Below are 25,692 nucleotides of genomic sequence, written 5' to 3' on the forward strand. Positions count from 1 at the left end.
GCTCGGTATTGTTTGTTTGGGTTACCCGGTGCGCGGCACTTGACGGAATTCTGTTTATGGATGATAATGAGGTTGATGAATGATGTTATATAAATGATGAGAGCCGGGATCACGGCTTGGCAGGTATTCTGAAGTATCGCTTGAACGACGGTTACAATAAGCTGACCCGGCCGGGGTCCACGAACTACTTCTGAATCAGTCTGTATTTTAACGCTGTGCAGCAACACGCACCAGCGGTATTCTTGAGCTGACCCACGCGTGACGGCGGTTTTGAATTGACTCTTTTTGAGTCACACTATAGATAGGAAACGACGGTAAAGTTGAACAACTATCCCACATCCGCTTGCTGCCTATTACTTGAGCTAACTAAATGTTATTTGCATCACGGTCTATAATGACCCGTGACTGCCGGTCATTTGGTCTTGTGACAATAATACTGGGATTTGAGGGAGGTGGGAAAGTACTGATTACGGCTACCGCAATTTGGTGCAGCCACACCTTTATCATTGGCGGTGTTGCTTTTGGAACTATGGATTCATTTGTTTATCTAGGGTCCCTTGTCACAAACACAAACAATACAAGCGACAAAATAAACCGCCGGAACACCCTCGTCAACAGGTGATATTTTGGTCTCAAAATGCTTCTAAAGAACAAGACACTCTCAAGGAAAACCAAAATAACGTAATATAAAACTCTCCTGTGCCTAGTATTCATTTATGGATGAGAATGTTGGGCACTCAGCAAATAGGATGAGAGAATTATGGATATCTTTGAGAGGAGAGTGTTGAGAAGAATCTTTGGGGCTGTTCAAGAAAGTGGCATTTGGAGGTCAAGGTATAAAGAGGAGCTGTACACACTTTATAGGAGCAAAAAGATTATGCGGAATATGAAAATACAGAGATTGCGTTGGATTGGTCATGTGCATAGAATGCCGGAGGATATACCAGCAAACAATGTACGCAACCCCCGAAGACAAGGGAAGACCTGAACGGCCAAAATTGAGATGGCTGAACTGCGCCACAGGAGATTTAAGAATGCTCAGTCAAATCAACTTGAGAGTGTCAGTGATAGATCATCCAGGATGGAGGATGTTTTTGAAGGGGGTCAAAACCCGCCAAGGGTTGTGCCATACATGATGAAGATTCAAATTAGGCAGTAGCATCTACCTAAGCTCAGTGAAATCTTTGGATTGTTCAAGTCTACTTGACATGTTAAAAAGGTCACAAAAATATCTGTAATTTCTATTGGACTGATCCACTGAACAGCCAGTCATGGAGATATGCAAAGATAGTATGCCTAGTGAGACAAATGTATGAAAATAACTGTCTGCCGAGGACTATATTATTTTTCTGCTGTAAACATTTGGTTTGAAACCTGACTGATTATTCATTCATTGATTCAAAAATTAAAAATAAAATTATACTAAGAATATATTTCGAATTCTTTTTCTTCTTCTTTGGCCATATCCGCCCCTTAGCTGGAGCATACGGTCACCATGTGGCGCATCCAAGAATCCCAGTCCGCTCTATCCACTCGATAGTATTTAGATGCCTTCCAGGACGCTGGAATCCGGTTGGCTTGAAGAACAGGCAAGCTGGATTGAGGTTCTCTTCTGGCATCCGCAGCACGTGGCCGAGTCAGGTCCAAAGTCGAGAGGGAGTAAAATGATGTTAACGCGCGTGTTTGAACATGTACCGTTTAAAAAAAAAAAGATTTTTTTTTCGGTTCGGTACATGTTCAAACACGCGCGTTAACATGATCTTACTACCTACTTCAATTTTTGTTTGTCAATTTATGGCTACGGCCGTATGTTGTAGCTTAAAAACTGAGGAATGCCAAAAGAAATGGCGTATTTAAAAAAATCACTACCTTATTATTAGATCAATAATTATTATAAAGCAATCATTATTCGTAGGATGTTTATCACACTTGAATGGTCAAAGACATAGCTTATAATCAGTATTTTTAGAATTATCTTCAAATGTGTTAATCTTGCCCATTTTTTGAATAATAAAATGCCTAATTCTTGTCAAATTTGGGATCACAGAGATTATCAATATAATTTTTTATCGTAAATATTTTACTAAAATTATCTCGTCATAAATTATACTAATGGTTTTATAAATGCGTTTAAAAATTAATAAACGTAAAAAATCTTAACACCACTGCACAGTTATGTACCGAAATATGACCATATTCTAAAACATTAGAGCGAGAGCCTTAAAAGAATACTATTTTATGTAATAAAAATACTTTATGCAGTCATCAAATGTTTAAAATAAATATAAAGGATAATAAGGCTTCAAAATTATATAAATAGATTATCTACAACGTTTAAGGTATGTCCAGGATCATGCTTTGAAAATAGAACAAAAGCTCCATTTTGACCTACGCTGAGCATGTCCCCCCTTAAGGGGATGTAGAGTTGGGTTTTGGGATTTTCCCGATGGGAATTCTCGAGAAATTTTCCATCCTGAATCTCGAGAATTGAAATTTTTTAACATTTTGTGAAATCCTGGATCTATAGAATCTATTCTTGGGATTTCTTTATTATCAAATATTAATTGAAAAAACGATTTTCTTTACGAAAAAAGTGGACAGAAAACACAAAACATTCAAAAACTGATACAATTAAGCCAATGTCGACTCAAAATGAGCACAATTTTTGCAACATCAGGGAATTTTGTGTCTCAAAAGTGTACGCGATTGTCTGTGTTTTTTGAAATTCCATTCCAAGAGGTAATGTTTTTAATTATTTTTGTTTTCCTACTTCTATTTTGTTTGTCTTCTTACATAAATAAAAGAAATCATATTTTTTTGGAATTTGTGTTTTTACACTGATTTTAGGATTTTTTAAATTTCTCGATATCTCGAGAATTCTTTTCTAGAAATCCCGAAACTCGAGAATTCAAAATTTCATCATTTCGGGAAATCCCGAATCTCGAGATTTTCTCGGGAAATACCCAACTCTAGGGGGATGTATGTATAAGTTGAAGATCTTTTGTCTGTTGTGGGTTATTTAGCGTATCTATCAGCATGTTTTCCAGTTATCCCTGTATAACTTCATATTCAAAAGAATCTAAGGTTTGTTCCTATCATTTGAAGCTGTGTTGATAGTGTTAAAATGTCTCTTACTAGTGGGTGTGTGGATGAGAAGTTTTGGAGAAAATATTTTATTAATAAGTTTACCTATAAAGGTTTTGATAAAAGGAGACAAAAAATAATAAAAGGTTCAATTAATTTAGAAATATAATGTTTTATTGTATCGTAGTTGCCTATAAAAGTAACAAATCAAGTGAAGAGTATTGAGTTGAATCAGATGTAGAGATGGATCTTCAAGCACCGAGTTGTTTGTAAAGGATGGGCACGTAGTCATCGTACTGCGCTTGGTAGAAGTTTCCGGCAATGGGATCTCCCAGATTGTATTTCTTTGCAAACTTGTCTATGGAGAATTTCTCACGGTTGTTGGCACTCCTGGAAACAAAAATAAATAAGCAAGTTTGTCTACATTGGATTACAATTAATATCAATATGGGTGATATATAGAAATGATGAAGGATACATCAGCATCAAAGCGCTTAATGTCAACAAAACTGGAGTGACGATGCGTCGGCAGACTATAGCTTCAGTGGCTGGATGGAGTAGAAGGGAACCTCTAGACTCTTGGTGTGTCTAAGTGGCGTTCTGGGACAAGGGAGAGGAGATGATGGAGAGCAATGTCTGACAGAGGTCTGTATTGTCATTAATAATAATATTCACATGAGCAGAGATTAAAAGAATGATCATAGGTGCCAGTGGCAAAGGGTGACCGACAAAATTTTAAGTGCACTATTTTTGTCTGATCGTCCATAGCATACCTAAACTATTATGCTTTGAATTATAATGGATTTAAGTTTTGTAGTATTCCATACTCAAATGGAAAAGTACAAAACTTAAATCCATTAGAATTTTAATTCAAATTCGATCAAGTACCTTCGGTCGATAGTATTAATATTATTATGCTTTGGTTTAAGCAGGGTTTAATTGAATTTTAAAAACTAACCAGGAACCCTCATCCCCAAATTGTATTCTTAGTTCAATGGAATCAAATAAGTATGACTGACAAAGTTTATTGTGCACTATTTATGTCAAATCTTATCAGTTTATCTCCAACCCTCGCCACCGATAGGTGCGAACAACACAAGTCTCTATAAGCACCTCTAATCCTTTAGATTATCAAGAAACACAAAAGACTGTTTATATAACAGACCAGTATTATGCTATGGTTCAGTAACATGGATTTTAATTATCAGCGATTTCCGGAAGTATTTGAGTATAGAATTTTATGAAAGATCCTATTTGTCAATATGGTATTTGGTGATGTCTAATTTATTCTTCTTCTTCGATCATGCAATATATTATGTCATACGTACGTAATAACGAAACGAAAATGTCGAAAGGTCGCTAAAGATGGTGGGTCACAAACAAGATTTTAAAGCTGTCATTTTTCATCAGTCAGATGCAGATTGTAAGTATTTTTCTACGGCTGCCAGTTCAACCATACGAAAAAACTTTGTTCATTCGCCATTAAGTGTTACAATAGAAAATGTTCATAATCCTCTAGTTCAGTGATCTCCAAACTTTATGTCAGTATGTCTCCCTTAAAAAAATCTAATTTTGGCGCCTCCCCCCCGCCCTTTATTTAAAAAAATAATACAGACCCATTCTAAATGGTACAAAAAATAAAATATAGTTTTTTACAGAATATTACCAACGTTTTATTCATATTTAAATTAATTGGTTTTTAATACAATGTATGTGTTTGTTTATCACACTAGGTGTCATTGCGGAGAGTGCTACTCGTAGCTCTCTATCTTCTACTAAACGGGCTCGATATTTGGATTTCATTGCTGCAGAAAATCCCGTTTCGCATGAATTGATGTTACGGTAGGGAGCATTTCATACATTGCTTTGCTTGACAAAATATTGCATTCTTCACTTCGATTCAACCAAAATTGACCTAGTGAAAAGAGTGAAAACTTTGAAATTTTTGTTTCAACGAAGTATCGCAAGATGATTTATTCAATTTTTAATTTTCAACAATAGTCAATCCAAATTCATCATCCTGTTCGCGCCTCCCTTTGCAATAGTTTGTGGCTCCCCAGGGAGGCGGGCCTCCCAATTTGGAAATCGCTGCTCTAGATATAGTTATAATATATTTATATATTAAAGACAGAAACAAATAAAATTATTCACGTGTTAGTCAGACGCGGCTCGGAGAAGTCGATCTTGCTGGCTTGCTGGTATACGAGGAAGATGTATCTATGGAGACCCGTGTCTGGTGGAGGACCGCTGCCCACGTATGCCGACAGCACGTCTCCGGTAGAAATGGCACTGCCCTGGATGTTGCCGACTAGCCAGTGATGCCATTCGCGGAAATCATGCTTGGCACGGGACGGTGCATCGGGATCTGTGAAAAATAAAAGAGTAAATCATAGTCACAACCGATTTTACATTTAGATACTTATTTTATGTAATTAACATTTTCATGGAAAGTTCAGTATTTGAGGTGCCAGTGACATCCTCACTCATAGGTACTACATTAGGAATCATTAATTCAACAGGAAAATGGAATTTTCCAAATATTCTTACCAGTCATGCACAAGGTGTAAAGAGTTCCTGGAGTGGCGTTCCATTCCACCGATGGAACGTCCTTCACTTGGGTCGGAGTAAGTTCATTTCCTTCTGATACTTCCACCCCTGACGGGTACTTTATCTGAAAATAAGAAACAATTTTGTTTTATTAGCTTACATAAAGGTTATAAATGATCCGAAATCCTCTGTGACAACCCAAAGTATGTAGTCAAATGCCCAATATATGGTTTCTTAATTTCTGTGTACTAAATTAAAAACAATCACTGCAACAAACAATTATTTTCATGCTGGGATAAAATTCATTGGAATGCAATATTCATCACAATTGGAATCGTTCGAGTGAAAAATTTTGATTCACATTAGCATCTGGCGTCTTTATGTGAAAATGAGGGGGTCTTTTGATTCTCCAGTAGATAAATTGGTAAAGCACACCGCCCGGATTGCAATAGATATTCAATTCCCATTCAGCACATTTTTAAAAAGTTTTTGTTCAACAAGCATGTTTCTGTTATCGTTCAAAATTCAATAAAGAATGATGTATTGTTAAATGTTGACTCGCATATGTATTAGAAAAGAGACCTAAATCAAAATTTGTCGATTTTCAGTTATCATCACCACTGGAACCTCACTAGCGCCATCTACATGTGCGTGCGTATATGCGAAAGTAATTTATTTAATTTTTTTCATCCCTAGATTTCACAACTGTTACTTTTCCAATGGGCCATATTTGACGTTGTGCGAATTTGAACAGTGACATTTTTTTACTTGCGTCGCTTTTCCAGTACACATATGTGAGAAATATCTTCAAAACGTGAACTGTTTTTATTTTATTTTTGTCTCATTGTTTTGAAAATACGGAGAATCAAAGATCGAATAAAAATTAAAATGTTTCTCCCGAATAATTGCAAATTTTGAGTTAAGTCTCTTTTCTAATACATGTCCGTTGTGTATAAATAAATAGAAAAATATTTAATTAAAAAAGTATAATATAAGTTGTTTACCTTAAGAAGTTCCGCCGGAGCTACGGCAATGACATCAGGAACGATCTGATTCGCGAGGAAACTCTTGGCGGCAGTTGACATGGCACGAGCTATTAATCCACCTGACATTACTGCCAATAAAGAGTTACAAATACATTAGTTATCTATGTATATAATAATCTTTCCATCTAATATATGTAATAAATTTAGAAAAGAGTTTGAACTCGTGGTAACTTTTTGTATTACAACACTCGATGGTGACTCCAAAACGTTTTTAGTTTGATTGAATCAGTGCCCATAGAAAAATACATATTATATACATTGGCATATTGGAATAAAGGCGTTTTGTTATACAGCATAACACCAAACCTACCCTACCCTATGTAAATGCCATATATAATTCACAATCGAAAATCTAAAGAATATCAAAATGCCTACGATATGGAAATGTAATTTTAGTCTGACTTACAACCATTTGCACGCGTCCCTTAAGGATGAAAACAAAATATACGGCTAACGGTAACTGAGACATAATGTAAGATTCAAGAAATCTTTCCCTTTGTCCCGCCTCGAAACACATGTTATGTTTTAAAATGTTTATCAGTAGAAAAATCACCCCTGAACCGCCACCATACATGCTGCCTCCAGCCAAACAATACAATTCCTGCGTTAACTCTGCTGCAAAGTTTAAAAATTGTCCTACGTAGTAAGCGACATACGATTACAAATAATCTAAACAAATATGTCTAATAACAATTTGAATGTGACCCATTAGTCTGAAAATGTAGCTCTGACCTCTGCTTTAATACATTGAATATTGAACAGCGATTATTATAATAGTGTCATAATATTGTAGAACCTTACCAGCAAAAATAAAAACGAGGTATAGTTTGGCCATTTCGATTTTTTAAAACTGGCTGCTAATCTAATAGCTTATCTGTCAGAAACACAACTGCCTGAAAAGGGAAGATAACAATTCTTTTATATTAAAATTACTAATTAACTGATTGGCTTGTGCCTCATTGTACAGACAAGCAAATATGCATGTTTGTTTTATACAGGACTTACACAATTATTTTCCCATTAGATTTAATATTTTATGGGTTCATTAAAAATGTGGCAGGTATATACAGTTGAAAATGTAGGCTAAAATATTCGGTAAATGTGCCGTGGCATGGCATGTGGCCATGAGATTTTACAACATTCTTTTTAGACCAAACCAAACCAAACCTACCCCAACTATTACCTCATATAATCTTAGTTTGTGATAATGGTGTATCAAAATGTATAAAATAATGTGGTGGAACGGCGTTTTTCATGGCATTTTTAATGTTTCAAAAGAAATTAGACGAAACAATGTTCGCGTTTACATAGTACAAGTTAATTTTCCTGAATTTCACATGAAAAGGAATATCCTGAAAAATTATCACGTTTGATATATGCATTGAATTCTATTACCATTTCTTCAACTGAATGTGAACGCGAATTTTCGCAAATGAATCTAATTAATACCCCAATAAGAGCTTCGTTGAAGACCAAAACAATTTCGGCACTTTTTTTCATCGAAGTCGTTGGACCACCTTTGACACTTTTCGATCCATCAAAATGTTGATTGGTGTTTACTCAGTAGAAGACATTCGGCCATAGAGGAATCGAGACGATTTGCCAGACGAGAATTGGACTGAACTTTGGAAATCACCATGGCCCCGACAAAGGGGGGATTGACAGGGCTCTATCCTGGGGGATCGACCAGATAAGTGAGATAAACGCACATCACAAATTTGCTCTAATCTAATTGTAAAATCGCTAATTTCCTTCAGGCTTATTAACATTTAAAAATATTTAGTTGTGTAGTTGCATTATATAAATTGCATATGTAAATTGCATTTTTTGGTTGATGTTTGTTGATACACTGACTACCTTTAATTTTACCTCGAACACCATTTGAAAAACGCTACTATAGAGCGTCAGACTACCTTTAACCTTAGTGATAGGTAAGGGGCCCGCTTCAGGATGTGGGGACCATGGAAATCACTATATACTATTATTCAAATATATGATGTGAGTTAATTGAGTTCTGGCACCTTTTTTTTAAAAAAAAAAACATTGATTATAACACATGTGAATTTTTATGTTTGTTAATTTAAAGCAGAGTTTTTCAAATTACATAATAAAATGGCAGAGACACTACTTGATCTTCTGCCAGACTTCTGATATCAGATTCTTAATAATTAATTTTTGATTTAATTAATAATGCATTTTTAGAGTTCCGTGTCTCAAAAAGTATAGTTCACAAAGGTAAAATTTGTATTGAATGTAGAATAATTACAAGATAAAAAGAACTTTTTATATGCTACATTTTTAAATTTTCTGTTGAATCATATAAACTTGACAATTCTATGTATTAATGAATACTTTTTTCTGTACTTGATAGAAATACTGAATAAATATAGAATACTGAAATTTCATTTTGACATTTCATATTGATTTCCATAGTAACGCACGTATATATTAATAATTTAGTTGCTAGGACCCCCTTAGCAACCAATAATAGTGTTTGTACTTTTTACGATTTTTTTCTGAAATAACTTTCCATACAAAACAGAATTAACTGAAAATGAATTCAATTCTGCTTAAAGATGGCTAAAAGTATTAAAAGAATGCATTGTCATCGTGTTCTGATATATTCTAAAAGTTTCAAATGTCTATCTAGTCGGGAAGTTAGTTAAAAATGCAAGATTTGTTTTGGACAAACAGGAATACGAGCTAATAAAAACGTGGTAAAATAATAAAAAGTAAAAATAAGATTTAGCGGCACATCTTGAAGCAATGATCTTCATCGATGAGAATTTTAAATTCCTAAGTCTTTTCAACAATTTTGATTTAGAACATTTTCAATTTGACTGAAAGATAATAATAAATTAAAAGTATCTAGTAGGTACTAGAAAAAAACCAAATTGATTTTTATCTAATTACGATGGCCTTCCAAATTTTAATAATAGGTAACTAAACAAAATTAAGTTTCAACATCACCATATTGTAGACCAATTATTACTAAGTATCGTAATAACAGCAAGTAAAATGGATTTTTTTTTACCGATATTATGGACTTGCTGTACCATAAATGACAGAGCAATTTCGATTTCCTTTATTATGTGTTTACGTAGGCAGACACACTTTTCATGGTCCACTGAGCACATTAAAATGAACGTCCTAATGAAACCATTGTCAGGTATCAGAGAGGATGATTATTATTTTTTCCTTTTTACATTACAATATGCTACAGGGCATCAATTACTGTGAGATTTTCAAGGTTGGTTGTTAATGTTGGTTTGTCACCGTGCGTTGTACATTCTTATTCTCAAGAGATGTGTGAATTCTGCTTTAACATATGTCGAAAAGGGTACAGCTTAGCTGATAGTCAAAAGGGGGTGATAGTTTACTGTGTTAGTTGCAGAGATACTAGATTGATTTTTCTGTAAGAGCTGGAAGTCATGTCACTTTCAAATAAAATCTTAACACAATCACTGCTACCACATTTAAATAACATGTTAATTATATCTAATGGCCAATTACTCCAAACGCGTCAGTTGTGGTGTTAGTACCAAATGAGTTAATATAGTCAGTGTTCCTTATATATTGGCAAAACCTAGTGGATAACTAAAAACATGAGAGGAAATATTGATTGAAACGATTTCAGATACTCTATGGATACACATCACAAATTAATTTCTAGGCTGGAATAAGGGATATTTTGTCGTCCTTTGTAAAGAAAACTATATAATCCGAATCATCATCATCGGGGGCGCGACAACCCAGTGTGGGTCCTGGCCTCCTCCAACAGTTCCTTTCACCTGTCCCTATTCAGTGTGGCTGCTTTCCAATTCGGTACACCCAGAATACGGCAGTCACTGGCAGCTCCATCCAACCAGTGAATCTTTGGCCTGCCTCTTCTTCTACGCCCTATTGGATTGCTGGACATCACTCTCTTTGCCGGTTCATTGTCATTCATACGGTGTACATGACCTAGCCATCGCATATAATCCGAATATCTCTTGATAATGACCTCTGCAACGAGCCCGAAATACGGGGAAAGAAGGGAGAAATACACGTGGTGAAATCCCAAAAATCTATCAACTGTGAAAGTTTCAAAAATTATGAAATCCTGAAACATCGAGGAAACAATGTCAAAGAACAAACGGTAACAACTCAAAAACTAAATGGTGAAAGAAATCTGATGCTCTAGCTTTAAAAAATTATACATCTGTATTGTGATGTCACCGGAAATACAGCCCGGAATCCCTGGCGAGTGCCTTACGGTTTGGACTAGAAGGACTGCATGTTTCCACTCTAGCTTTGGGTAAAAATCTGTAAATGCTGCTAAAAATTGAAGTGAAATACTGGATGAGTAAAACAGAACTATTTTCGGTACAAGTCGGTTATGGAGAATACAGCTGCAAACACATTTTGAAAATAGCCGTAAATTAACAAAGGCCAAAATAACAGTAAAAGCATAGCATTTCACATCCTTGACTAGATCGAAGCCAAGAAAAATAGAGGAGGAGAACTATGCCTTCAATGGATCCCATCGCACATGGGTATTGAGGGCAATGAAAGGGTGGATGATCTGGCCATTCAGGGGTGCCATATCAGTGGATACCAGAAAACCTGGACTGGAATGAGGCTATAAAGAAAATGTGCCAGAGTATGTGGATAGATTTTCACCATAGGGCATCATTAGAAAAGGGGAAATGGAGTAAATTTATTCTACCATCACCACAGTTTGTAGAGTCTCCTTTGAAGAGGAACGAGCTTAAGCTAATACTGAGGCTAAGAACAGGGCACACAATGGGTAAAAGATTTGATGTCCTCATGGGAAGAAGCGATTCGCAGCTCTGCGATGAATGTGATGTTTTAGAGGACATTGTAACATAGCAGTACAATGCCCTAAATATGAATGTCAGAGTACAGCTGCGAATTGCGGACATCTATGAGAATGTCGACGAATTGGAAAAAGCCCTGACGGTGGGTAAAACGGAAGAGCTTGGCAAAATTGTAAAGTGTAATTGCATCTAATGAGAACATTTAAAAGTTAGTTATTTTTCACTCTTCTCCCCTGTGAGGTTAACATTTTCGACATAACGTATTGTCAGTGTTAAACCATACTAAACGCAATTTTAAAATCACAACATACGGTTTTTATTTTAGCTAAATGTCTAGTCTTCGTTATCCAGATAATGGGAATGATTGACAACAAATACTCGTAAGTTCTAGATAATTAGTACGCGAATAGAAAATGAATTATGATTAGAATTAACTTCATCAGGATCAGGACCGCCACCACATAAAGACGTGATCAAGAACTTTTGGAAAATACATTTTATTCACTTAAATTACTTAGCAGTCACGTGGTTATTCCGACTTACAAAGGTAACTAATGAAGTAAGTGATGATCTAATGTATTATAATTACTGCATAATGTATCATGAGCTAAAAAATAAGTTTAGTATGTAAAAACAATGTTAGTTAAGTACTAAATATTAGAAATTTGTACATAGTTACTAGAGATATCACTGAAACACCGGGTCAGAGAAACGTCAAACTTTTTGACTTTGACGGTCAAAGACAGGGTTACTAGCTCGTTAAAAATATTATAAGACCTTATGCACTAGTTCTAGCATACCCAATGCCAATTGCATGGCTTCTTCGGCATTCATTTATCAAGTGTGTTCCCTAAATCAATATTTGTATACTATATATAATATTTTTGAGGTTTTATAGTGTAAATATTATAAGAATGTTGTGAAAACCATTAATAGAAACATGGCTATGAACTGGCCTTTCGACTTTATTTTAATTTTAGAGTGATGGCAATAATATCAGCTGGAGGCTGCAGCAGTGTTGCCAACTAAAATTTTCAATATTCAGTAGATTTTTGATTTTTTCTTCAAAATATTAGTAGATTGACAAAAATGTATGAAATTCAACGATTGTGTTTAGTAAAAGCGTGTATATTGACATAATCTAATAAGTGTCTTTTAAAAAATCATGTAAAAAGTGACCTTTATTCATCACTAATATCATAATTTCTTCTTGTCCTGACCAAAATTTCAGCAGATAATCAAATTTCAGTAGACATGGCAACACTGGGCTGCAGGGTAGTGAGCGCTAGCAAGCGCTAGTGAGCACCCAGCAGGTTATTTTTGAGTCAGCCATCTTTAATAATATCTTCCGTTTTGGAAACGTAGAATCGGTGCAGGTTTTGTTGTTTCGAAGAAAACTCATCTCATTTGTTATACGTAACACTAATACAATATTAAAGCGCCGCGATGGCCGTAATGGCAGCAGCCCAACTCTTGGATGAGTTAATGGGGAGACACAGGAATACAAATCCAAACGAGAAAACTCAGAAGCTAAATTGGGCAGACACGGCCGTGAGTAACAAAATTTTGACAACAAAGAGATTGATTTTGTTATTTTCTGTATCATGGCGTCGGTATTGAATATGTCTATATTTTGTTATTTTGCAGTACTGCAAGTATTACATGGTAAAGTTTTGCCCGCACGATCTGTTCGTGAATACGAGAGCGGACTTAGGAAGTTGCCAACGTATCCATGACGACGAAGTCAAAGAGCTGTTCGAGAAAGAGGAACCGTGCTATAAAAAGAACTACTATCAAGATGAGTTCCTGAGATTTTGCCAAAACATGATTAACGATGTCGAACGTGAGTCAATTAGTTGTTTATTACTTTTAGAACATAATTCTGGTGTTGGGCGCTTCTTTGAAGTCAGTGTTTTTATCATATGATTATAAGCTGAGATGCATATAATGTCACTAAACACTATTCAGTCATTATTCAGGCTAATAGTGATTATTGTATAAGTGTGTGCGTGTAACACTTAGACGCTTCGCACACGCAGATTGTCTCGTCTGAGACAGTCATAAATCAAACCTTGCAAGAATATTGGAAGAGCAGTTGCCAGCGCACATTAGCCGGCTCTTATATTATTTAATCTCGCCTCGTCTGCTGCACAGCCATAAATCAAACCTTCTAAGAATGTCGATCCGGTGTTGCATATGGAGACTGCGCACATCTACCTAGCGACAGCGCACGTAACCCTCGAAACATATAGATATTTGGATGTGGTGATCGGCGAGCTAGTATAGGAATGACCAATTTGTAGGTGTTCTTATGCGTTCTGGCATCTTCGATTCGCAGCCTGATTCAATGATTGATATTTTTTCAAACTAAAAAGTTGCATTCAACCGATCTGTGGAACGCCATTTGGCAACATGTGTTTTGTGAATAACTTGAATAACGATGACGTTACATCGGCGTATTCTGCACTTTGCAGACGAGATGAGTTTTGATGTGAGAGCCGGCTTAGTTATGCGACAGTGACGTGTGCGACCTCTCGAAATGTCAACAACAATTCAAACTGGTAGGAGTAAGATATAAGGCGGCTGACGAGTTTGAAAGTTGGATTAGAAATGATCAACTCGTAGCGTCTGCACATGCATAACCGTAGCACCAAGACATGCGACATGCGGTCTGAGTCGAGTGAAATTTGTTGGTGAATACACTAGCTTTTCTTCAAACTAAACTCACATTCCGTGTGCCGAGGTAAATTAGGTTTGGTGACGTTCCTAGACAAAGTGCCGCCCCATTTTTAACATGGAATATGTTTTACTCATGATCTCCGAGCCATAATCGTTACGAAAATTTAGTGGAGTCTCGCTGCGCCGGCAAGCTATACTCTCCCCTCCCGCTCGCGCTTAGCCATAATATGGCCCTATCGACACTCCTCAATATTGTTCTATCCATTTTAAAGATTTCTTACATCTTACAATTTTTTAATATATGTCTTCAGCACTTAGATTTGTAGGTCAGTTTGAGCCTGATAGTTATTTTATAGTTTCATATTTATTATAAGATGCGCTTTTTCCTTTTAGGTAAAATTCAAAAGGGCCAACAGCGGCTGGAGCTGATGAATTCAAAACCTGAGATCCCCCTGACCGCGGCGCAGACGGAAAGGAACCAGGAGCAAATCCAACTGCTCAGCGAGAAGGTGGCCAAACTGGAAGGGGAGGCGGAGCAGGCTGGGATCCGAGGAGACGTGGAGCAGGCCCAAGGACTCATGAAGCTCTGCGATCAGCTCAAGGACGAGAAGGAGCAGCTGCACAACTATGGGTGAGTCCAATCCATTATTCCATTTCATTTCACCATTCAAAGTCCACGAATAATGTTGTAGATAAGTATTTTCGATATGATATTGTGATAACGTTCAAAGTCATCGAAGACAGTAATAATTTTTTTTAACTATAAATATTGTTTTTTTTTATTTTTAAGCTTCTAAACAGTAACAATTTTAATGTGTCATCGTTTATTGTCAAATGCGAATAAGTAGACAACTTCATTTGAAATATGAGACGTATCGATGTTTTAGTGCACAGATATTGTATCTCCAGTTTTTGTCGAATTTGAGTTAACATACACAAAATGTTCGTCTGCATCATATCTTTATGCTGTAAAAATGTTGTATGTCCAAATAGGATATTTTAGAAGATACTGTATCATTCATAATATACCTATTATGTCTATTTCTCATGCATCTCAAATTTTAAACTTCGATTTTCTCAAAACATACTAAACTGGACATACAATATCTGTGCACTAAACTATCGATATATACCTACTAATCTAATTACAGTATAACCCCTATTTTACGTTTTTTAAGGGACTGAAAAAAAAACCTAATTGGAGGGAAAATGTAAAAGGGGGATATTGAAAAAAAGAACATTTAAATTTTGTTTCTAAAAAAATAACGTTTTAGTAAAAAACAACATTCAATTAAAATTTTTATCGATTTTTTTTATTTTTTATTAAAAAAATCATGTATCGTCGCTGTAGGATTGGTTTACCGAATAGACCAAATGTTCAGGAGACAAAAAACAATTTTCATAATCCTATATTTAAATACATGGAGATATTTAAATTGTTATTTTTTCAGCATATGAATGATGTATTCATTACCATTACAAAGTAATTTAAAGAAAGGGATGGTTCTAGTCCAATTAGAAATATTCTGCATTAAAAGGTCGATTTCGACAAAAACGGATATTCGGGAAACCAATCCTATAGCGACGGTATGTTAGTTTGTTGCATTTTTGTTTTTTTTGTTATGTAATTCTCTTTCAAGACTATATAAACATTTAAAAGTGTCATCTTGGATATCAGCAAAGCTTGTAAAGTAGGTTTTTAAACCCTCGATGAACCTCAATGCTTCTTCTTTTGTTGGAATATCAACCTCTTCTTCATCAGACAGTACTTCAGCAGACTGGTGTTAAATGACTGTCAACAATGTCATCAACTTCCACCAAGTCTCTATTCACTTTTTCGAGAATGTTCCTTTTCTCTTGCACTGACAAAGCTTTCCTTTGGTTAGACATTATGTGTTTGAAAGAATGAGGATGTAAAAATGAATAATAATCGAACCGAATGCAATATGAAATAAATAAACCGTTAACTTGTAACTTGTAAGACTGATGACAGAATAATGACAGACGGAGTGTATACAAAACACAAACACGATGCCAAAAGAAAAGATGGCGACCAATGGACCAATCAAGTGCGCCGTTCTAAAGACACGGAGTTTTCCCTCCAAACACCTTACGCCGTTCGAATGTCACGACCCAATCATTGTCAAGCGCGCGTAACTCGCATATTTTGAATATTTCCGACGTAAATCGCGGGAAAGAAAAACGTAAATGCGGGTATTAAATGTACTGAAATACATCGGGACTGAAAAAATTACACGGAATTGCCGGGAAAACGTGAATTCCGGGCACGTAAAAACGAGGTTATACTGTATTTATTGGTTCGTTTTATAATGCAGATGTTATGTTTTTCCACCAGTCATTGGAATGCGACAGCTGAGCTGGCAGCGGCCCAAGAGAAGCAAATGGAGGTGTGCGGAGTGTGCGGCGCATTTTTGATTGTCGGAGACGCCCAACAGAGGATCGATGATCATCTCATGGGCAAGCAGCATGTCGGGTAACAACAGTTTCTTGGTTCAATAACAATACATACTGACTGAAAGCTGTCGAGATGATTAATTTTATTAGTGAAACGCCATTTATATTAATGTTATCAGGTGAAAGAAATTTTGAAATTCTCGTGCATTGAATTGAAGTTGAATTGTAGTTATTAACGTATTGGGCAACTCCACGGATTCAGCAGAACACGACTGCCTCTTGTTATTGTCAAACTGTGGCTAATGTGGGAAACAATGGCTAATACAAATAATATAACCATCTTTCTTTTTTCAGTTATTCTCGTTTGAAAGAAGCGTACAATGAAATAATGCAAGAGCGTGAAAAACAACGCAACGATAAAGAACAGCGCCGCAATGAAGAGCTCAAGAGAGACAGAGAAAGGAGTAGAAACGGTGGTCTGGGAAGCGGTGAACGAGAGAGGGAGAGAGATAGGCGCAGCGGCAGGGGCGAGAGTGAGAGAGGGCGGGATCGAGAAGGCCAGAATCGGGAAGCCCAGAATCGAGAAGGCCAGAATCGAGAAGGCCAGAGAGATAGAGATCGTGGTGCTGAAAAGGAAAAGGAGAGATCATCAGACAAGGAGAGAGAACGTAGTGGAAGGAGCAGTCACAGGTTATATATTATTGTTTTTCAATTGGGCCCGTGAAAACTGGTGTGGCATAAAGATGTTCATCTTCAATGAAGGAGAGATCATCAATGGTGCATTATTTGTTTTCACCTTTACACATAAAATACAATTCCGCACTAATATATAATATTAACATCATATTTAGTGGGCCATCTCACAGATTGCTAATTACATCCATAATAAAACTGCTTGCCAATGTGGGACCCTATTCCTGCGCGCACTCAGCGTAGCGACAAATCCCCCCCTGGGTGATAGGTAATTTTGTCAAATCGTCTGTAAGGCATTTAACCCCTGCCGCTATTTAGTCTGATACTGTCAAAAAATTGGTTTTATAAGTATGTTTTTGCTTTAGGTCGAGCCGTGACGACAGAAGAGGCGGTGGGCAGCGAGACGGGCGCGACCAAGAGAGGCGGCATCGAGGGGACCGCGACAGAGACAGGGGGGATAGAGGTACAGTAAAACCTCGTTAATATGAATTCCACTGGACCGAAAATCGAAAAAAAAATCCAATTACAAATTATGAAATGTATGGGGGAAAAATATAAAAATTGTGATTTTTTTTTTTGATTTGAATTAATATCATTTACGATCAGAGCTGTGCCTACAAAATTTCTGGTTCCGTGTGTGTTAACGGGTCATAAAATGTCAGGATTATTTTTATTACCTTCTTAAAATAAGTAATTTATGATGTTTTAAGAAAAGTGCGTCACAATTTTCAATGACTGGCTCATGAAAAGTGTGCTTTATTACGATTTATTGAATATTTTTATATGCCAGGACTCTAAAATAATTACAAAATTCGAATTATAGGTATGGTTTTATATGAAAATAATGTTCAAGGGACTTTTTTTTCGTGAAAATTTCGAATTACCCGTGGTCTTATTAACGAGTTTTTACTGTATGTAAAACGATATCTAAATTCTATTCACACAAATGGCAAAATGTGTGTTATCCCAAATTGAAAATTAAATATAAATAAAAAGTGTAATTGACATTGTAAGTCAACTGACAAATCTAAATCATTTTCTTCAATAAACTGTCACATAACTAATACTTCATTAGTTACACTTGATAGCAATCCAATGCTACCAACGCAGAAAATATTAATGTGGCTTCTTAAGTCTCCTTCATTATTTCAAAATCTTATTAAATTACTGTTTGATGGCAGGCGGCGGACTCGGTAGCAACAGTGGCGGACCTTCAGGCGGAGAACGTTCCAGGGACGGACAGGGCGGAGGAAGACGGCGAAGAAGCAGATCGCGCGGTCGCTAGGCCGCGCCTCACTCGCAGCCTCTGGATTCTACCGCCGACGCCGCACATTGATCACCGTCGTCCGTTCGGCGGAGGCGTTCGTCTCAGAGAGGAGTCCAGAGGTATCACACAATAAATACGTCCACCAGGTAAGCGATTGGACTAGCACCGCCTTAACCACTTAACCCCCTCCACCGCTCCCCTTTGCGTTATCGCCTTATTCGTATAGTTTTTGTCAAAGCTGCATTTCACATTACGTATTATCGTTTGTCAATGACAAATCCATCTAACATCGCTTTATCTTTGTCAATTCTTTCTATTTAAGATTATGTGTTATTATACTCAGTTTTTTAATAAATTCTCTACATTTTGCATTAAAATACATAACGGCACTGAAATAAAAATCATTTTTTTTTTTTTTATAACCCTTTCCTATATTTGTAATATACTTCTTCGTCATTTTGATGATAATTTTTGTTCTGTTTAAATCTTCCTTATCATATTCTTTTAATAATCATACTACAAAGTATGTAATGTTATAGTGTAATTAATTTTTATTACTTACTATCAAAGTCTAATTTATGACTTTCTCATATTATCAAAAACATACATAATATTGTGATGATGTATGATGTATTATGCTACTGATGAATCAATTGTTTCTATCAAAGAATTTAACTTTTATCTATTACATAATTAATTTATTTAAACTTTCACTCTTTGTTCTCGAGCGTACTTATTACTTTCTTACATGGATTGGCTGGCTGTTGGCTATTCGCCTGATTCATTGAAAAAAAAAAAACGATTTTTGCCAAAAGTGGCAATGGAACCCGCGCCCACGGTTTCAGAGACAGGCATTCCGCCACGACTCCGCTGTGGGAACGAACTTCTTAATTAAGCAAGAAGTGATTTAACTTTCGAGCATTCCGTAGGATAAATTTATTAATAATATTACAGTGTATTTTGTTAACATGTTTTCCTTCACTACATATAGGGTATTGCAATTTGCAGGTTAGTGGAAATTTAAAGACATTGTTTTGTCTCGGTGACGATTGGTTTGTGCAAAAGAAAAACACTACATCATACTAACTAAACATCAATAGATTACTCCTTATTACATTTATGTGATTGTGCTTTTTTTAATTTTTTCTATTTGCAAATATATTTTATGGGACACATCCTTTGGAAGGTTTTCTTTTAATACAATATCGTTTTCGCTTTCTTTTATGGGGGAGTTAATATCATTTTAATATTTGAATATCGCAAGTTAAGTATGATGTGATTAATGCATTGTTTGATCAGCTGCGTCAGAATTAAGAGTGCGAACGCGTCAGTCGATCTTCGAGTCTTTGTAGGACAGGTTTATATGAAAGTTTCCGACGCTTGGGATATAGTCTCCGCTCCACCGCACTCGGCCTTTCGGAGGTATTTATCACTGCAATGAAAGAATCTAGCGTTTTTTTAATTTAATTTAATTTATCGTTAAGTTATGTTTCTTTTTGTCGTACAAGGCTGCTTTTATATTTTTGTTTTTTTTCTTTTACTGTTTTTGGTTTTATAGGGAATGTTTTCTGATCTGAGAGAAACGATCATATATTACTCGCACATTTTTTAATTGTAATTTTTTTAATCTACTAACAATAATTGAATTAAATAACCAAACGACTGTATAATTGTATTGCCATGAACATGAGGTTGATATTTTTTTAAGAGGCAATGCGAAAAGTTCCCGTATAAATATTTATTGCATCACTTGCATCAATGCATACATCTTTCGTTGGCCGGTATCTAAACCGTCATTGAATAGAAGAACATTTTCTATTAAATAATTATCCACTTTAACTGCCTGCCAAAGCAGTGTATATGTGTGTTTTTAAGAATTATGTAATATAGAACATGCCTAGAGAAATCTGATTACTCTAATAAAGGAAATAATACATTTAGTTTTGCGGTACACTTGATAGCGATTCCAGCGGGATGTTTTATTATTGTTAAATTGGTAACTATAGAAATGTTACTATTCTCTGCATACAATGCATTAAATCTTTTGTTCATAAATATAAAAGAAAGTGGCGGCATGCTTGCTGTTGACACCTTGCTTTGGTGATTTTTGATTTTTACAAATTTTCATGTAAATAATGATTGTTCATTGTATCAAAATCTTTTAGGCTTGTAACACTAATACGAAGCGTTGTTATCTCAAAGCACAAGAGGTGTGAACTTTGCTACAAATGAACCTGTAATGTGTAATGACTTACAGTTAATCTAATCATTGACAACCTTAGTAATATTGTTTTACCTTCACTTTCATATACAAAAGCTACATTTGTATAAAACGAGGCTTTTCTTTAATGTCTTTGGGCATGCCTTATTATAGAATGCAATATTTTTATATAAACAATGTTCAGGCTGATACATATTTACTAAATAATTTACGTGTCACTTTTTTCACGGAAGATAATTTTCAATTCACCTGTCACTAACCGACCACAGAATAACTGGAAACATTTTATATTCATTTGAAAGATAAAGCCGACACTATCTCTTTATGAGGAACAGTCGGAAACGGATGAACCCTTCTCGTCAGGTCAGAAAGCATTCGATTCCATCGTCAGCATGCGCGCGAGGATCCACCCGACGGAAAGATTACCACTGTGTTATTTACCGCCTCACAATAATTACTTATTTATGATGGGTCGGACGATAGCTTACGTTCTAAGTGTTCCATTTTGTTTATCCGAACCGAACGGCGTTAAGTTGGTCTTAGAAGCTGTCTGCTCGTCTCGTCTGCTAGCGCACTCTCTAGACACAATTCCGAGGTATTTATTTTTACAACAGACAAATACATCAACAGATCGGAGATTCATGTGCGGAATGGAAACGTCGGAAGCGGGCATCGCGCCGCCCTCTCTCATTCAATGCAAATGATAGCTGTGACAGCTATAGCAATGCCATTTCTTTTATTAATACTGGGCTGAAAGCGTTTTTTTCTTTACCGGGTTTTATAACAGATTGGTGAGTTCTGTTTTCTATGTCCAATAGGAACTAACATTCATTGCACAATCACAAATGGCTCAATTATAGTTGTTAATTATCTCATTTCCATTGGAATGCATGTCATTCTCCTACCACCTCAGTTGATGTAGATTGTAGATAGATATTAAGTCTGCTGTTTAGTAGTGTCTATTGACGTCTCAAAAATAACAATTAAATTTAATAATACATGCCATATTGATAAATACTACATAGGCCCTCAGGTAAAATCTCATTTAGAGAAACCGTAATATCCAGTAGAAACGAGAAAAAAAATTTGTCATTGTTTTCTTTCGTGATTTCTTATTTGAAAATTAATATTTTCTATGTACACCTACTTTTTATATTATAGTATCATTTTTTATATTTCATACATATTTACAGGAAATTATTTTCTTTTAAGTTTACCCGTAACTTTATTTAAAACTTGTGGAACAGTCTCGTAGAACGACTGCTGTTACTTTGCAAAATATTTACCTTATTTTATGTAGTATAGGTATTTCTTAAACTTTTAATGCTACATTTTTCTTGTTTTAGAAATATTTAAAAAATCACTTTTGAAGCAAAATTTATGTGGATTTGCTTAATTTCTAATTAACTGTAATATTGTGTCAACTTCAATGTGTTACCTGAATGTGTAACTATGTGGTCTGAAAAATTTTCCTATTACTATATTAAATATTGCATATATTATCAGTCAGTCGTCAGAAAGTGTGTGAAGAGCAATAACCGATATCAAATTCTATTTAGCCTTTTAGCTTTGTGATTAATTTTAAACTAATAAAAACTGAAAAACCCAAAGTTGTCAAAAACAAACAGTTCGTCTGGGATCCGTATTATGTACAGATCTAAAATTTAATCTGTCAGTATTCTAAAGCCTGAGGGTAAAGGAGGGAGCGGTTTTAGCCCGGTATTACATGTTCGTTGCCCGCCTGCGTATTTATGATTTGTTGGTATCATTTTTAAATCTGCACATCAATTGACGATCTCTGTTTTGTACACACATCAAAACTCTAGTCTTGCGGCCGACGATGACTTTATTCATTGATTCACGCTTATTGCAACAATAATACGTGTGACGAAGATAAAACGATTCGTCTTGCCCGCTCTCATTATCCGGATGGTCCCCGTTGCTTTGGACATTGTTTATCATTGCTGTTGTTTGGTGGACCTTTGCAGTTGTCAAAATCCAGGTGAGCCATGCTTCATTAATCTCCAACGGCTGCAGTCTTCCGCCCGGGTAGCCTTCTACGTCTGCTGCTATAAGAGGTATACCAACATTCTCCAGATACTACGCCGTCGTCGGTACTTCGCTCGCACGCTCGCTAGCCGTTCGTTTGACCGGCGAACCGCACCATCCGCCGTCGAGAGCCAGAGAGATTTGCAAGGTGACAACTTAAAAATGCGATATTGTGTGTAAAAATCTCGAGTGTAAACTGAATGATTTTTCATTTGAATCGATAAGAAATTGTTACATTTACAGTTTGGTTCGTTCATTCTATCAATAATGTATTGTAACTTGAAATATTACCCATTTTGAAAGTGTCTATTCTGTCTATTTTTCTGGCATGCATAATAAATGTAAAATATTTGAAATACAATCAGTAGGTCTGTATTGCTTTGTATTCCTCTTATGTTTGTCGTAATCAAAGATCATCAGCATTAGACGATACGATCATGATATATTTTGTAAATGTAGCATTTTTTCTTGTGCTATTCGTAAAAATATTAATGTTAGTGTCAAAAATTAATTATAAGTGACTCAATATAGATTACGTAATACATTATTAATTTTACTTATGATAATATTTTAATATTATGTATTCGAGATTTCTCTTTTTAAGATTTTGACATCTTAGTGCATCAAAAGTTATTCTTGTACAATTCTTTAATTACGATTGTGTTTTAGTGTCATAAGTGGAAGACATTTTAGGTGTTAAAAAGCAATTGTCATCATTGTATCAAGAGGTATTTATAATGTCTTTTAAAATATAGTTTTTTTCTTGATGTTTACGGGGCCACACTCCTTCCTTAACTATCAACGAAAAGTTACATAATTATCTGTATGTTAGTGTAATAATTAATAATAGTTTTTGTGGCCTGTAAGCGTAGACTTCTTTTCGTCCACCGTGAATCCTTCTCCTCTTCCGTTACCCCTTTTACATCACAACACAGATAAACAATTTTACAAAAGTCATCCATTATTATTTTGTTAATCTTTAACTTTTCACTGTTAATTGAAAAGTTTGTTTCCTCGAATCCTGTCTATTGATTTGTTTTATATTATGTAGTACGTGCAGTGATGCAGAGATATAAATCAGGTTAAACTAGGATAACTATTCATAAACGTTTAGTGATCAGTTCCTCTACATTTTATGGCAAGTGGTACATGTCAAATTTGTTTATAAGCATTAATTGAAGCCATATAATATTAATGAATTTTGCGACAAAACTAATTAATGTATCATGTACCGATCGTCAACGTATACACACAAGACATATAGTATTAATAATTACAGAAGTTATGTGACGCGTGACTTAACTGTCATTGAAATAATATTTGAATGCTCATTAAAGTTACTAGGATCACTGTATCTCTAGTGTATGCATTTAATCAATTAAACCACAGGTTATAGCAATCATTAATTTATTGAAAGTATATAATATTTGCGTATTTATTTATATTAATTATTCAATAATTTATGTTGCGTAATTTTCATATTTTTGACGTTTATCAATGTTATATGCATAATTATCGACTGCACCAGGTTATAAAACAACATTTTAGTTAGGTTTACTTACATCTCTGCATCTGGTTGTGAGTTTAAAATGTGGTCTGTCAAAGAGGATGAAAAAATTAATAAAAGTGCTTATGAATAAAATATGATTTTTTTATGTAGAAATACTGCTTTAGTAAAGTTACTACAATATTTTAAATTGTCATAAAAAATATGATAATTATAGTAAATATATATAAATTCTGTATGGTGTAAGAGGGATAAGGGAAGTAATTTCTTTTCCTTCAGTATGAAAATAATATTGTAGTGTAAAACTTAATATGTAAAATTTCTTGATAAATTAAAATAAATAAAACACAAAGGTGTTCCACTCTAATATGTATTGTTTTTTTTTTATTATTGTATGATCAACCGACCTAACACTTTAAAACTTAACATTACAGATTAATAGACATTGTCTATGTTTGTCTGGTTTTGAGACATACTTTTTTCCAGATTATGAAAGAACATTGATATTCAGATTTCATCTAAATTACATAATCAGAAAATTAACATTATCTTTGAAGACAAGAAAGAAGATGAATACAATTAAAGTACATAACATTACATGATCGGTTTCAATTGATAAACCATAGTGAATCTTTTGTTATTTACAGCTTCATGTGTGTTATGTCATGTCAGCGGCTCTCAACCTTTTGTTGTTACGACACAGTGAGAAGTAAGTATTATCGATAACCCGTTTCTAACTCGCCGTGAGCATTTAAAAAAAAATGAGATCAGCTATCACACCTTTATAGTTTTGATCTCTCTTCGGTGGGCATTGTAATATTACAACTTATCTGCTGATACAATTCAATTAATTCAAAACTAATATCGCACATTGCAGTAATTACAAATGAGACAATATACTGTTTAATGTATTTATAGTACGAGAGATGTTTTTATCGAGCTTTAATGCTTACTTAGTTCTTAAATACGTATGGAATCTTTATTTTCAATGTTTAATCGAAGGATATAACAGGTATTACTATTTTTTCTCATGACTTAATTTATAAAATATACATTAAATAGTACATTTAAATATTAAAGTATTTAAAAATGTATTTGATTTTTCATACATAATTATTTTAATATACGAGTAAATAGTAAATACCATGTTACTATCAATTCCGACTCCATCAAATTCATTGTCATAAGTTATGTAATGTTCCAATAATTTTAATGGGCCGTTATGTTGATGTTAAAATAATATGACATCTGTGAAATGCTTGCAAACACATTATTGTGTTACAACCGAATTGTTGAAAACCGCTGTTTTAAAACAAATAATATTAGTTTTATAAAGTAATCCTAGTTTTTAATACCGAAAAATA

General features: G+C 35.0%; 2 protein-coding genes across 7 annotated transcripts; one reads left to right on the forward strand and one right to left on the reverse strand.

Moving 5' to 3' along the window:
- Positions 1-3,236: 3,236 nt before the first annotated feature.
- Positions 3,237-12,228, reverse strand: LOC147070497 (protein D2-like). Of its 5 annotated transcripts, none has more exons than XM_085949864.1 (6): positions 12,087-12,228; positions 7,479-7,617; positions 6,636-6,745; positions 5,632-5,755; positions 5,236-5,449; positions 3,237-3,474 (listed from the first exon to the last, which is right to left on the reverse strand). In XM_085949864.1, exons 2-6 carry the CDS (start codon positions 7,510-7,512, stop codon positions 3,336-3,338), a joined length of 621 nt encoding a protein of 206 aa, XP_085805990.1. In that variant the 5' UTR covers positions 7,513-7,617; positions 12,087-12,228; the 3' UTR covers positions 3,237-3,335. The 5 variants fall into 5 exon arrangements, with proteins under 5 accessions (XP_085805990.1, XP_085805989.1, XP_085805992.1 ...); XM_085949863.1 differs by having other exon boundaries at positions 7,479-7,570; positions 12,041-12,228; XM_085949866.1 differs by lacking the exon at positions 12,087-12,228 and adding an exon at positions 9,712-10,099 and having other exon boundaries at positions 7,479-7,570.
- A 560-nt stretch (positions 12,229-12,788) lies between these two features.
- LOC147070498 (luc7-like protein 3) lies at positions 12,789-24,422 on the forward strand. 2 transcript variants are annotated; one of them, XR_015070984.1, is made up of 8 exons: positions 12,789-13,048; positions 13,145-13,340; positions 14,570-14,807; positions 16,533-16,670; positions 16,946-17,281; positions 17,650-17,747; positions 18,466-18,697; positions 22,761-24,422. XR_015070984.1 is itself a non-coding variant. In XM_085949862.1 (7 exons), exons 1-7 carry the CDS (start codon positions 12,944-12,946, stop codon positions 18,567-18,569), a joined length of 1,215 nt encoding a protein of 404 aa, XP_085805988.1. In that variant the 5' UTR covers positions 12,789-12,943; the 3' UTR covers positions 18,570-19,705. The 2 variants fall into 2 exon arrangements, 1 of the variants encoding a protein (XP_085805988.1); XM_085949862.1 differs by lacking the exon at positions 22,761-24,422 and having other exon boundaries at positions 18,466-19,705.
- The last annotated feature ends 1,270 nt before the right edge of the window (positions 24,423-25,692 follow it).

The sequence above is a fragment of the Rhyacophila brunnea genome, unplaced genomic scaffold, assembly GCF_057557595.1.
Source record: "Rhyacophila brunnea isolate RB1 unplaced genomic scaffold, BYU_Rbru_1.0 scaffold_22, whole genome shotgun sequence".
NCBI lineage: Eukaryota > Metazoa > Arthropoda > Insecta > Trichoptera > Rhyacophilidae > Rhyacophila > Rhyacophila brunnea.

Bases quoted from the DNA above. Each gene is read 5' to 3' on its own strand.
- LOC147070497 (XM_085949864.1), bottom strand. From the start codon at position 7,512: ATGGCCAAACTATACCTCGTTTTTATTTTTGCTG. The intron at 6,746-7,478 runs GTAAGGTTCTAC...CTTTATTGGCAG, and splicing joins CCTCGTTTTTATTTTTGCTG to TAATGTCAGGTGGATTAATA. The intron at 5,450-5,631 runs GTAAGAATATTT...TATTTTTCACAG, and splicing joins TTACACCTTGTGCATGACTG to ATCCCGATGCACCGTCCCGT.
- LOC147070498 (XM_085949862.1), top strand. From the start codon at position 12,944: ATGGCCGTAATGGCAGCAGCCCAACTCTTGGATGAGTTAATGGGGAGA. The intron at 17,282-17,649 runs GTTATATATTAT...TTTTTGCTTTAG, and splicing joins AGTGGAAGGAGCAGTCACAG to GTCGAGCCGTGACGACAGAA. The intron at 17,748-18,465 runs GTACAGTAAAAC...GTTTGATGGCAG, and splicing joins CAGAGACAGGGGGGATAGAG to GCGGCGGACTCGGTAGCAAC.